General features: G+C 39.3%; 1 protein-coding gene across 6 annotated transcripts in view; it reads right to left on the bottom strand.

The window, feature by feature from the left end:
• The window catches only part of BTBD10 (BTB domain containing 10), a 51,161-nt gene that overhangs the window by 30,814 nt on the left and 5,225 nt on the right, over window positions 1-15,122 (bottom strand). For 2 of the 6 annotated variants that reach the window (XM_054972569.1, XM_054972570.1), the window contains exon 2: window positions 9,503-9,661. The exons of the other annotated variants lie outside the window; for them this stretch is intronic. In XM_054972569.1, coding sequence (XP_054828544.1) covers window positions 9,503-9,603 — 101 coding nt within the window. In that variant the 5' untranslated portion in view covers window positions 9,604-9,661. The remainder of the gene's footprint in view (window positions 1-9,502; window positions 9,662-15,122) is intronic. 6 annotated transcript variants of the gene reach the window in all.

Here is a 15,122-nt window from a genome sequence, read left to right as displayed (position 1 = left end):
CTGGCTGGATATTAGGAAAAACTTTTTTACCGTCAGAGTAGTTCAAAAGTGGAATCAGCTGCCTAGGGAGGTGGTGAGCTCCCCCTCACTGGCAGTTTTCAAGAAGAGGCTGGATGAATACTTGTCAGAAATGCTTTAGGCTGATCCTGCACTGGGCAGGGGGTTGGACTAGATGGTCTGTATGGCCCCTTCCAACTCTATGATTCTATGATTCATTGCTTATCTCTGCTCTGCTGCAGGGTTTCTTCCTTACCCACCCCACCAATCCAAGCCAAGCTCTGGAGGGAAGGCAGGGCTGGCAGCTCCAAAGGAGTTTCAGGGCTTTTAGCATATGCTAGCCAAATTGCGCTTTGGCCTTTGCTTGCATATTGGGACCTGAAGAAAAATTGCATGGGCAACACTATCATTAAATCACCCTGGTGCCCTGTTTTTGTGAAGGTCTGGCTTAGATAAAGAGAACTATATCAAGGGATTACTGGCATATTGGTGACACCCAACTCCAAAATGAGACGCATGATTTCTAAAGAAGCTTCACATAAAAGCTAAATAACATGGGTGAAAACACAAATCCCACTGATTGAGTCAAAAACCAATTACAACCATCTGAACATGATCAGACAGAAGAGAATAAAATCATTGTAGTGTTCTCCCCTCAAATCCCACTGTATTTTTGAATTACTCTTTTTTTAAAAAAAAGTAAACTACATCTACCTAAAACCAAAACAAGTTACATAAACTTGGGAAGCCCCAATACCACAAAATTACCATTTAAAAAATTCTTTTGAAATTGTTTCCATATGGCAGCTATCCAAGCAACAAACTCTTCATTTTTATCAACTTGCTACTGTAGCACACCAAGAGGCAGCAACATTGTGTGTCATAACGATTGTGATTGTAAACAGCATGGCGGTAAAGGAACCAATCAATGACCAACTACATACAAACAGCCAACGCACAATCAACTTTCCGGTCTCCACATGCTAGTGACCCAGAGTTTGTCTACATTTCAAACTAAACAGAACTTTGAAAAGGGCACCCTTTTCTATCAGTTAGGGGCAAAAACATCCCTTCCTATCAATTATTTTTGTACAGCAATATATTTGATTTTACAATATGCAAAAGTATTCTTACCATGCTTTTCACTATGAAATAATTAACACACCCCTTACATGGCTGAAGTCTCAAAAATAATCAAACACAGTTCTATGAATAAGCCATGACAATTTAACAAACAACCAAACAAAAGAAGCAAAAAAGTAGCATCTGCCAAAATGGCAGATTTGAAGCAAAATCCATTTTTGTATTCTCAGGAACAATGTTTCATGAAAAACAACCACTGAAAACTCTACAGCGATTTAAACGCCAGGAACTTCAAGATGTTAACACACTTTTTAAAATATAAGATCACTGCTATCACTGCTTGAGAGAGAGAGAGAGAGAGAGAGAGAGAGAGAGAGAGAGAGAGAGAGAGAGAGAGAGAGAGAGAGAGAGAGAGAGAGAGAGAGAGAGAGAGAGAGAGAGAGAGACTAAAACATATCTTTTTGAGAAACTGTGCTCATGATTTACAGCTTTCCATCCCTGTTAAATCAATTTACAGATATACACATTAAAGCCTAAACAATAATTGTGCTTATATTACACCCATTTGTTTTAGACACAAAATTACACATGTACGCACATCTGCTCTTTGTCAGATAGTCCAATTAATCAGGCTACACAAAGGACAGCTATATTCTTGCCCCACTAAATGCTGCCCAGATTAAAAGATTATTAATGGCTACGCACCTGCTTTTTGTGTAGAGCAGGGAAGAAACACAAAAACATGGGGGAAATATTGAGATCAAAGTACAAAGGAAATCTGCTCCTTTCCAGGTAGCAGGTTTGGAAACCAGCTCAGCATCCTTTGGCATTACTTGCTAAGTTCAGCATACTTGCTATTTTCATCCTTCTCTCAGTACTCCATTGCACCGTTAGCCAGCTTCACTTTCTAGCAGCATTTCCCTCTCTCCTCTTCAAGGGTAACAATTCTGTTACAGCTGTTTAGTCCATTAGTGCACAGAAACACAAGCCCCCTAGATGTTAATTCAATTCATTTTTTCACAGCCACTGACTCAGTCATGCATAGTGCCGTACTGACGTCTGACCTCGCAGCCTCTTGTATGCTGAATTCTTGCTTGCCATTTCCTTACCTCTAAGCAGCTATTGGCTAACGTAGTTGACGGACAGTTTAAGGAATACATAAGAGGAGAGCTGCTTGGTATATTGCCAAGTGCCATCTGCAAAGCTATTTCTAGTCCTGCCAGCTTGTCAGGTTTCAATAAACTAACACAATATCTGAAAATGGTTTCTTCTGTCACATATCTTTTCTGCCTAATTTTACGGCAGTTCACATTATCCAAGGGCTTCATTAGGCATCCTATGGATTCCCTGCCAGATATTCACACATCTCAGCACTCTTAATAAATTACCCAGTCATTACTGTCTAAAACAAAAGAAGAGAAACACAATCAAGATGAAGAAAGCTTTAAAAAACACAAGAGAAAAGAAACAGGTGCAACGATATATGTTCAAAGCTTGGCAATTTCAATGCTTCTGTTACACCACCACATACCAGGATCTAAATCACTGATTATAGAAGAAAATAAAAAACTAACAAGCATTAAGTTAATTTCGTAACTAATTCCAGCACCTACATAACAGTATATGAAAGCTTGTCTGAACAGCAAGTAATTTTAGTTTGAGATAGCAACATATGTTGGTATATTTTATCTTTTGGTTATATTTTGAACATATAAAACTAAAAAAGATTGATATAGTGTACAACTTTTCAGCAAACACCCTTACCTGGTGAAAGAAAAAGCAGTTTTAACATCTTCTTTCTATATCAAATACCACTCCATACCAATTAAAGTATGCCCCAAGAAGACAGAGAAACATAACATAGTCTTATCTTCATGTTCAAAGATAATAATCAATAAGCTACTTATAGGTGTTCAGAACCCAAAGTAATGGCAATAATATCTGTAATCAGGGCCTTTTTTCTGGGAAAAGAGGTGGTGGAACTCTCTATTATCACATGTGCACGTGCAAAGCGCGCGTGTGCACTCCCAGAAATGCAGGATGACGTCACTTCCGGAAGTGACGTCGCTTCTTGGAACCCAGCACGATGCGTTATGATGAGATAAATGTTAGTAAGCATGAAAATTACACTATTATGAGAAAGGATTTTTTTCCTTTCTGTATCCTCTACAAAAAGTGAAATCTTCCATTCCCTTTCCCAAACATTTCATTTCTTTGGAATAATATTTTAAAATATACAAGGAGGGGGCCTCTAAAAGTCCAAAACCCATCTCACAAACCTAAATTCTAACAGATTCCCTCTGCTAGCGTAGAAAAAAAAATCCAAAATTCTTTCTGAAAATGCCACAGAGTCTGAAATCCCTAATCTAATGAATATTGAATTTTCAAATTTTCAGGGAGGGTTTTGCTTTACTGGAGCAATTCAAAAGAAGATACTCAGCTTTAGCTGCATTAGATTTATACTTTTTATGCATTAGATTTATACTTCTTTTGTTGCCTGCCAGCTCTACCTTACTAATGGCTAAGCTGTTGTGACATTGTGAAATACTCATAAATATTCCAATTTCCCAGACAAACAATATTCATAAAAACTTCTTTAGGTTTTAAGTTTATATCCACTGCAGTTTCAGTGATGTTAATCAACTGAGGGTGGGGAGAACCATTTGAGTTACAGCTATTAAGACATACGAACACCTATATGTTGATGAATATATTGATGAAAGCCTTCTGTGACTTGGACACAGCTATCCATTCCTAGCATAAAACTGGAATAACCATGACTGATATTTTAATTAATACAAATAACTGTAACTGATATATTTAACTAACACAGAACCAATCTGCATTCAAAAGTTGTGGGAACGATAACAATGTCAACTTCAGTCAACAAAAGAATGAAAGCAACACGCACGCACACCCCCACCCATCCCATGAAAAGAAAGCAGAATGAACTGAAAGCAGCACACACACACAGGCCCACACCCTGAAAAGAAAGCAGAATGAAAAAGCAGCGCACACACACACACACAGCCCAACCCCCCGAATGAAAATAAAACAGAATGAACTCAAAGCAGCACACACATACACAGAAACCTCTGAATGAAATGAAAGCAGAATGAACTCAAAGCAGCGCATGCGCACACACACACAGCCCCACCCAAAAGAAAGCAGAATGAACTCAAAAGCAGCACACATACATACACAGCCCCACCCACCTGCTCCCCCAATGAAAATGAAAGCAGAATGAACTTAAAGCAGCTTAGCCTCCTCTGGAGAGCCAGCCCCAGCAGCTCTGCTTCCATTGTCTCTCTCTTTCTCTCTCTCACTCACTCATTCACACACAGGGGAATGAAAAGAAAGCAGAATGAACTCAAAGCAGCTTAGCCTCCTCTGGAGAGCCTGCGCCAGGCCCTAGCAGCATCTGCTTGCTCGCTCTCGCTCTCGCTCTCTCGCTCGCTCTCTCTCTCTCTCACACACACACACACACACAGGAATGAAAAGCAGAATGAACTCAAAGCAGCTTAACCTCCTCTGCAGAGCCCGTGGGGCCGAAGGAGGAAGGAATCATGTGGGCAGATTCCAGAGCTGCTGCCGGAACATCGTTCCAGGATGTTCCCCCTTAAAAAAAGCCCTGTCTGTAATACTCTAGCAATATTTCCAAAAATGTGCATCATGAAGTCACACTGCAATGCATACCATAGCCCACAATGCAGAATAGGATACATGTTGGAATCCCAAAAATAAGCCCCAATTTGAATGAAATCATTCCAAGTACCTAGCCCTCATGGGTGCTGAAGTAAACCAGAACACATGTGGTTCTTGCAAGACAGTGAGGCCTTCAGGAAGAACATCAGACTTATTAAGCATATTTCCATTTCTCCTTAGACCTCTTCCTCTCATTATGTATATCTATTGCTTTCACTCACAAAAAAACTGCAGCCTTCCCACATGAGTTCAAGCAATTTAAGCTTTGATTATGACCTTCATATTTGTCTTTTTTCCACATGAAAAACTCATCATTCTATGTTGTCTATCAATTTAAGCAACTTTCTTCAAATGTTCTACCAATTTAAGCAACGTTCTTCAATTTTAGAATTAAACCAAGTTTACAAGAAAGTAGGGGAAAATATATAGTAATATACAGAATATGGGTCAAATTGATTGACTTATGCTTAAAGTATAAAACAAAGAGTAATATATGGAGTATGGGTTAAATTGATTGACCTATATTGAAGGTATGCAATGTTTATAATGTACTTAAAGTTATGTATAATGAGGAATAAACTGTTTGTTCAATATAGAGGAGATCAGAATGAGTAAGATAGAGTACAGGATACCAAAATGATTATTGAAGAATATATGCCAGAAATGTATTATCTAGTTGTTAAGTTAAATGGAAAGGGAAATGAGACAGCATTGTGATATAATAGGTAAGCTTAGAAGAGAGTGAAAGTATATGTTTAATAGGTAAAATAAGTTTGAAATGAGTAGGGGAAAATAGATAAGGGGTTGGAAAACTGTTGGAAGTCAACAAAAGGGGGGGAAAGGGAGGGGGTTAGAATTGGAATTTTTTTAAAGGAAATTGATTGTAATGGACATTAAAATATTTCTAATCCAATAAAAAACTTTTAAAAAAAAAGAATTAAACCAAGTTTCTATGTAATGTATTACAGTAATGCAACTTTACTCACATTTATCTTACTCAAATGACTTCTTGTAACAGTTTGCAGAATTAAATGATTACATAAAAATCAGCTGATTTTATGTATAGTCAAACCTTCTGGACTGAAAATCTTAATAAGTAAGAGAACTTAATGGGCACATTTCTTTTCAAACTCTTCAGAATGGCCCAGCACAAGCATAAGGATAGCAAGGCAACAACAGGAGATCAGGAACCTTTCCTAGTTTGTATTATCCTTCCATCTACTTCCCATGCAAATTCTCCTTCTCTATTCTCTGCTCAATACCAGGTACCACGCAGCATTGTACATGCACCACTGCTAGCTATAGCTACCTACAGGCTAATTTACAATTCAAAGCAAACATAATTCTGTATCACATCCAGTGCTCTTTATGTAAGTGAAAGAAAAATTTGTATGATTTAAAGAAGAGGAAGTATGCAAGCTTGCAGCAAATATTCTGATCTCTTAAATTTAGTTAGATTACTAAAGTCTTTATTAGGCGACTACAGGAGGACAAAGTTTCCCACATAATTGTAAATCAGGAGCCCACTGAGCTGTGTGACAACATGCATTTTACACGAGATTCACTGAGTTGCTGATACTTTAGTATCCTTTAAGCTCAATTACAGACATATCATGAGAATTTATCACTACAACTTGCACACAATTTTGCAAATTCACATAGGGAAGAGGGATTTGTAAAACCATGCAGCAGTGGAAGAGTTAAATCCTTCTCCTACCACCTCCCAAGTAAACCTGTTCCACTGAGGGACCACTCTAGCTGTCAGGATGTTTTCCCTAATGTTTAGCCGAAAGCTCTTTCAATTTAATTTCAAGCCGTTGGTTCTGGTCCGACCTTCTGGGGCAGTGGAAAACAACTCTGCGCCATCCTCTATATGACAGCCCTTCAAGTATTTGAAGATGGTTATCATATCATCTCTCAGTCCTCTCCTCTTCAGCCTAAACATTCCAAGCACCTTTAACCTTTCCTCATAGGACTTAGCCTCCAGACCCCTCACCATCTTAGCTGCCCTCCTCTGGACATGTTCCAGCTTGTCTATATCCTTCTGAAATTGTGGTGCCCAAAACTGAACACAGTACTTTAGGTGAGGTCAAACCAGAGCAGAGTAGAGTGATGCCATCGCTTCTTGTGATCTGGACACTATGTTTCTGTTTATACAGTCCAAAACTGAATTTGCCTTTTTAGTTACCACATCACACTGCTGACTCACGTTCTCTGTATGGTCTACTAAGACACCTAGATCCTTTTCGCACATACTACTGCCAAGACAAGTCCCCATCCTATAATTATGCATTTGATTTTTCATTCCTAAATGCAGAACTTTGCATTTATCTCTGTTGAAATTCATTTTATTTGTTTTAGCCCAGTTTTCCAGCTTGTCAAGATCATCCTGCATCCTGATTCTTGTCTTTGACCATATTTGCTACCCCTCCCAATTTAGTATCACCTGCAAATTTAATAAGTATTCTTTCTATTCCTTCATCCAAATCATTTATAAAATTGTTGAACAGAACAGGTCCCAGGACTGATCCCTGAGGAACTCCACTTGTCAGTCTTCTCCAAGAGGATGAGGAACCATTAACTAGCATTCTTTGAGTGTGATCTGTCAACCAGTTATAGATCCACCTAGTAGTAATAGGATCCAAAACACATTTTACCAACTTGTCGACAAGGATATTATGTGGAACCTTATCAAAATCAAAAAGAGTCCAGTAGCACCTTTAAGACTAACCAATTTTATTGTAGCATAAGCTTTCGAGAATCTTGAGAAACCCATGTTGGCTCTTATTAATCTCAGCCATCCTTTCTAAATGCTCAAGGACTGACTGTTTGATTATTTGCTCTAAGACTTTTCCCACTACAGATGTCAAGCTGATGGGTTGGTAGTTACCTAGATCCTCTTTTTTCCCTTCTTGAAGATGGGGAAAACATTTTCCCACCTCCAATCTCCTGGCACCTTGCTTGATCTCCAAGAATTCTCAAAAATAATGGACAGAGGCTCAAAAATTACATCTGCGAGTTCTTTTAGTACCCTTGGGTGCAATTCATCTGGCCCCAAGGACTGAGTTCTACTTAAAGAAACTAGATGTTTACATAGTACCTCCATGCTGATCCTAGGCTATAACTCCCTTCCCCCATCATATGTTCTGTTATTGTCATGTTGAGCACCATTTTCCTTGCAGGAGAAGACTGAGGAAAAGCAGTAATTGAACAGTTCTGCCTTCTCTTCATCACCTGTTACAATTTCACTTCCCTGACCCTGCAATGGACCTACCATGTCCTACCAGATCTCCCAATCTCTCATCTGTTTTGAAGATAGATACCAAATGCTTGGTTTTCCTGTTTACGTGGTAAAGTATGCCTGAAGACAAATTCCAAAGAAAACCAATGATGTTAATACATGTTAACTTTGCATCTGATATAGTACAATACTATAACAGTTCTGGCAATGACTAAAATATAATTATGACTGACAAATGTCTTTAGTGTTTTCTTTAAAACTTACAAGCACTGAAACTTTTAAAAATCTAATCTACACTATTCTTTAGGCGCAGGGCAAGTAACAATCTGGTGGTCTCTAACATGTTAAAACAGAACCAAAAAACTTGGGTGATCCCAGATGACCATACCTATCCCCAGCAGCTGAAAGCCTGCCTAAAACAAGCTTTACATTGCTTTTAATTTCAGAAACCAGGGGACTTTTCTAGAAAGAGCAAATTTCTAACTTAGAGAGCAATCTCCATCATCATCTGTCTTTGATAAATTTTATCCTTATTTTAATGCACACTAAAAGGCCATCCCCAGCTGGCCTTGGCCATCTAGATGAAATGCAAACAATGTAGTTTCTACAATATACTGGATTCAAGTGGTTTAGAAGCTTATGCTAACAGTTTACTTGGAGTACTAAAGTACCAAGAATACAGCGCTCAGGATAAGCAGGACATTATAATTTCTATTCTCTGACTTGCTGAACTGATACTTGATAAATCATTCACATTCTGTCCTTTTTACATCTCTGCAACAGGGAGTTGGGAGGATCATTTTGAAGCACAATAAAATTCTTGTTTCAAAAACATTACATGCCAAGATGCTGGAGGCTGTCCAAATATGGGATTACTTTGCTTAGCACCTTTTACAAATACAATGTGCTATAAAGTATTTCTGTCATCAAATGCCTTCAAGTATGAATGTGTACTGTTTAATAAGAGCTAAGTCATGTTAAAAGAAGAACTGTGTCCAAATAAATTTGTCAGACAGCAATCCAGAAAGAATAAAAATGTTTCTAAAAACCTGATTTTATGTACAAGACAAAGGCTTTACACACACAATTTAGGCATAGAGAGGAATCTGTTCCATTTACACTCATTCTATTAATACAAGCAGAAACTATTATACAGAAGTGTTTAGAGTCAACCGAATTTTAAGTTTCACATTTTCTGATGATTTAAAGTGAAATTATATGTAGAGTTTAACCCTTTTAAACCCACTGAAGTCAATATGCTTAGAAGGGCTTAATTCGGTTTAGGAGGTAGCAAATTGTGAACTGAAATTAACAAACTCAACAACTGAATCTAAAGCAAGACACTCATTCAATATATTTCCCATTGCTTTAAGAGAATGCCATCTGTTTTCAAAACAGAACTATCCACAGTACAGTACTTTCAGAATGCATTCTACTAAAATTTTTGTGATGCTATACAGTGTATGCGCTACCTACCTTGAATGCTTATAAAGTTTACGGGGTCTATTAAGCAATTTTCGATCACAATTCTCTGGATCACTGGAGTTACTGTCATAAGGATGAGGCCGTCCTGCCATTCCACTCCAAGCTTCCTCACACTATTGCTCTGAAAAGCATACAGCCAGCACTCATAACCTACATTAAAAGAGCAGTGTTGACCTTTAAACATGCCATGTAAAATAAATGGATGCAAAATTAGAAGAGCTCTTTAATTTCTTTCTCACAAATGTTTTAAATAAATAAAATAAATAAGAAACAGAGCTGACATCATCAGTCCAGAAGCACAAAATTCACACCTGGTAAAAATGTAAACATTTCATTGCTGGATGTCCGTTTTAGTTACTAATACAAATGTTTACTAACTGCTACACAATAATAGAAGTATCTCTAGTTATCTATCAGTACAGTAGAAAACTTCAGTGTAATTCTGAATTGAACAGGTAATCAACAAAATCTTTGATGCAGCATTACAGCAGCATCACTCCCCCCCCCCCCCTCAAAGCAGGTAAAATGAATATAAAGGGAAAGTAGACACAGATAAGGGGTGACCTAAATCTATGGTCCTGGAACCAGGCTAGCCCTCTGAAAATTATTTCTCTGAGAACCTGAAGATAAAGGCATTTGTTCGAGAAAAAATGAGTCTGAATCCCTTTTGTGTTTACAGAACTAGTTTCTTGGTTCTCAAGATACTGGCCAATAATAAACAACATTCATGTAGCACTTTTTTGTGATTATTACTTGTGACAGCTGTTTGTAATTACAGAATTTTCTGTTAAAGCAGAAGGCACATGCTTGGACTATCAGTATAATTAATTCCTTCTACCAAATGTAGCTTCGTATCATTTTGCACATATTTCAAAATGGCAGTAGTAATGTTCAGTAAAACTACTGTTAATTGGCATGCATAGAGGAACTGAACACAACCTGATCCATTTTAGCCAAGATTGGGGGGGGGGGGGGACAGTGTTAATCAGAAAGAGAGTAAGCTAATTCTAACATTCTGAAAAAAGCAAATGGAGCACCATCTTAGAAGTTGCAAGTCAAGGAATTCTTTCCAACTATCTAGATTCTGATGTATAGACATAATGATAAGGGATGATGCTCAAGCACAGTAGTCCCTTCCCTCCATTCTCAGGTGTAATTGGCCAAAAAGTGTTACCATATGCATTTTCTAATCTAGAAACCAATATTTTTGCATCAACACAGGAAGCTGGAATCACATTAGGCAATTAGCCTAAACCACTACAATGTATGAAATCTAACAGAACAGGCAGAACAAGCTTAAGTTTAATCCAGACAAGACAGAATAATGCTGGTCAAAAAGGCTTGTCCTAGGCAGACAGTGGAGTTGGCTTTTGTAGAGCATGGCTGAGAGTTTACGGGTTCTCTTGGACCCAACTTTGTTGTACAAAAAGCGGGTTAGTCCAGTGGCCAAGAGCTCCTTCTATCAGCTGCGTCTGGTTTCCCAGATGTTTCCTTTCTTAGAATCTCTCTACACAAGACGGATTACACGAGGACACTCGAGTGAAGGGAGACACAGTGTTAACCGAGAAGCCCAAAGGGGAGGTGAAACTGACAGAGCTTTCAGGGAGGTAAAGAAGAAATAAACCCTCTTAGGAACAATCTTTGCCAGCTCTAGAGACATGAAACTGAAGAAGCCTTCCGGTCTGTTTTATAAAACTTGGTTTCCTGGCTAACACTGCATCTCCCTTCACTTGAACATCTTCGTGTAATTCATATCGTATAGAGAGCTCTTAGACTCAGCCAATCTGTCCGTGCTTCTATAATCTTGTGCTTGGAGTACTGTAACATACTTTATTTGGGCTGCCCTTGAAGACAGACAACCTGGAAACACACTTGGTCAAGAATGTGGAAGCCTGATTAAGAATGGAAACTGACTTAGCTAAATCATGGCAGTTATACAAAACCACCTCACTTTGAAGAACATGACAGCTAACAGATGTATTCTTGCACTCACCAAACAGATTTGATACAACACTACGCAAGATAAAGAAGAAAAGGAAGTAAAAAATGCAACAGTCAACGAGGGATCAAGAGTGGAAGCAGAACAGGAAATCTAATCACATTTCCAGAAACAGGAATCCTACCAACTCTCCATGCAGGAATGAGGTTCCTTCTGTGTGATCTGGTGTAATGAAGTGTGTAGAAAGTCACATCCAATTTTTGTAATGATCCTAATTTACTCAGTTCTTTGTGCTGTAACACACTGAATACCTGACCATGTTTGCTCAACCTGGGGGGGGGGGGGAGTTGACGAGTCAAACTGCATGTATAAATTCTGCCTTCTATCTTACACAAAAGATATAGCTATTCTGTGAAGGATTGCACATCTACTAGCAAATGCCCACATCCCAAAAATGAAGCCATCCTCTTACTTTCAGCACTATAGATTTGCGTTTTGAGTGTTATTCCTAAAGTTCACTTACACTGGCAAACATGATGTGCATGGCCTATTACTGCTCTCTCTATATTTACACATCTGGTTATAAACAAGTATAGACAAAAGAGATATATTTTCAATAAAACATCCTGACTGGAACAGTATATCATCAGTATAGCTTTCTTTCCGTGCAGTGCTTGTGAGAAGACTGCTTCTTAGAGCAGAAAAGGTGTTGACAGGGACTAGGGGTCTCACATGGGTAGCAATGTAACATTTCTAGTAATTTTGAAGCTACAAGGAAAAAAAGTTTTTTTCCAGAAACACAGACATTTTGGGGAAACTGAAATATATGCAATATTTACTTTGCTATCAAACTGAAGCTTATTTTCCTGCTTCAATAATATAAAATATTTAATTTATAACTCAGAATAACATTTCATTACTTGTTATTTTTAAGGATTTTAAATGCTTTAGTTTTCTAAAAGCAAAACTGCAAATATACCACATACTTGAGAGAGTGCTACAAACTGCCTATGCAACATACTACAAAAGATGTTTTCTACTTTCAACTCCCTGCCACACAAACCTCTCAGATGGCAAAAGCTAAGATACATTTATTAATCACTGGGTGCAGCAGTTTGCAGTTATGTCTCAAGCACTGGGTATATTCCAATGTTGTTTATGCCAAAGAGGATAATTTTATATTCTCAGTAAGTTATAAATTATGTATTTTACCATGTTAAAGCACTAAAATAACTTTAGGTTTTGTGAGAAAGTACTGTCAAATATTTCAATTCCCCCTCCTAATTTCAAATTATTTTCCCCATGGCCTCAAACTTTTCAAAATTTTAGCTCTCTAGCAAGGTGTACTCATAAACAGTGGAAACCATGGACTTGAAAATCCCCAATTCAAACCTCATCTCAATCATAAATTCACCAGGCAGGCTTAGAGAAACCTCTCTTCTTGTGCAGTATGGGAATAAAACCCATGTACCTTAATCTTTATTTTAAACATTACTGAGAATGAAGTACTTTAAATCATCAAAAGATCTATACAAAAGGTACTGGCTTGGATCCAACCAATTTTTCCACTGGTGAAAAAGGAAGGAAAGGGTCCCCAGTGACCATCAAACAAACTATGCTGGAGATCATGGGACATGCATGGACTGTACTTAGGAGGACAATGAGAAAAGACTGAGTGAAGAAGTTAGCTGGATCTAACCACGATCCTAACCATTCAGTATGTGCATCCATCAGTAACTACTAAGGTACATGACTTCATGCAGCTGATGATGTGCTCTGGCTCACAGAACCTATTTAACAATAAATCTGTTATTGTTGAAGGCTTTCACGGCCGGAGAACGATGGCTGTTGTGGGTTTTCCGAGCTGTATTGCTGTGGTCTTGGCATTGTAGTTCCTGACGTTTCGCCAGCAGCTGTGGCTGGCATCTTCAGAGGTGTAGCACCAAAAGACAGAGATCTCTCAGTGATCACTGAGAGATCTCTGTCTTTTGGTGCTACACCTCTGAAGATGCCAGCCACAGCTGCTGGCGAAACGTCAGGAACTACAATGCCAAGACCACGGCAATACAGCCCGGAAAACCCACAACAGCCAATAAATCTGTTACTCTTTAAAGAGCCACATTCTTATTAAAGAACAGAGAATCACAGAAACAGGCTACCTTTTAGATCACACTAGATAGATTAAGCAATAAAGTAAGATGACATTAAGCAATAAAGTAAGATGACAAAGTCTGAATGGTGAGCAGAGAATCTTCCAAAGTTCTGGCAAAGACTATACCATCTATCTAATCAGTATTTGCATCTAGTAGCACCTTAAAGACCAACTTGATTTCCAGGGTATGATTTTTCAGGAGTCAAAGCTATCTTCCTCATCAACAGAGCTTTGACTCTTAAAAGCTCATACCCTGGAAATCGAGTTGGTATTCAACGTGCTACTAGGGGTGTGCAGGGCCATCCTGATTCGGTATTCCTGATTCGGGTTTACCCTTCAGGGGCCCATCTCCCACCTGTCCTCCCACCCTCCACCAAGGCTCAAGCAGATCCCCACTCTGGGGGGGGGGCATTTTATGGCCTCCCAAAGAAGCTACTCTTACCCCCCTCCTATTACATTATTTCCTATGGGGGAAAAAAAAGAGGCTTGTCTGGCTAGGGGTGGCATTTTGCGTGCAAAATGCTCCCAACCTTCAGGGGACCTGCTCCCACCTGTCCTCCCACCCTCCACCAAGGCTCAAGAAGATCCCACTTTGGAGGGCCATTTTATGGCCTCCCAAAGAAGCTGCTCTTATCCTCCTACTACTCCATTATTTCCCACCGCTGATCCCAGGACGAACAACCCTGAAGTGCGCATGCCCCCCTAAAGCCCAGCCGGGGCTTGACAGGTGGGAGTGCTCTTCACCACCGCCAATCCCAGCAGCAAATGGCAGAGAAGGGCGCCTGCCCCTCCTGCAGCCCAGTCGGGGCTTGACAGGCAGGATGGCTCTTCACTACCGCTGATCCCAGCTGCAAATGGCAGAGAAAGGCGCCCGCCCCTCCTGTAGCCCAGCTGGAGCTTGACAGGTGGAAGGGTGCTTCGCCATTCAGCTGGAGGCGTGCAGAGGGAGGGGAGCAGGCAGCGGGGCACACGCCTGCTCTGGCCTCCTCAGTAAGCCCTGTTACCAAGACTTGCCTCTCATCCCCGCTAGGGGCGCGAGAGAGAGCACCTGTGCTGTGGAATCCATGTGAGTTGTCAGAAACTCGCTTACTCAATTATGTTATATGATGATGTATCGGTGGTAGATGACCCCTGACAAATTAGCTCAAATAAGTAAAGGTATGCCAAATAAATGTTGGAAATGTGATAAACAAGACTTGCAGTAAAGCAGGTGGACTTGCAGTAAAGCTAGAAAATTTTGGATTTAAATCCATATGATAATACAAAAAATCTTAAAGAGTAAGCCAGACGCCTTTTTATTGGAATTAATGGACTAACAGTTGGAAAATCAGCATAGGATTTTGTATGCGCAAAAATGGAAAAGCACAGAATTTCCTTCAACTGAAGACTGGATTATGAACATGACGGACTTAGCGGAGATGGCTAAATGTACAGCTTTGATCAGAGATAAAACATTGTCTATTTTTTTGGCTAACTGGAATCCCCTTACTGAATTTCTGCGTGAAACAAGGAAAAATGAT

This window comes from Eublepharis macularius, chromosome 2, assembly GCF_028583425.1.
Source record: "Eublepharis macularius isolate TG4126 chromosome 2, MPM_Emac_v1.0, whole genome shotgun sequence".
Lineage (NCBI taxonomy): Eukaryota > Metazoa > Chordata > Lepidosauria > Squamata > Eublepharidae > Eublepharis > Eublepharis macularius.
Note: the sequence above shows the minus strand (reverse complement) of the source record. Positions and strands in the feature narration are given on the sequence as shown.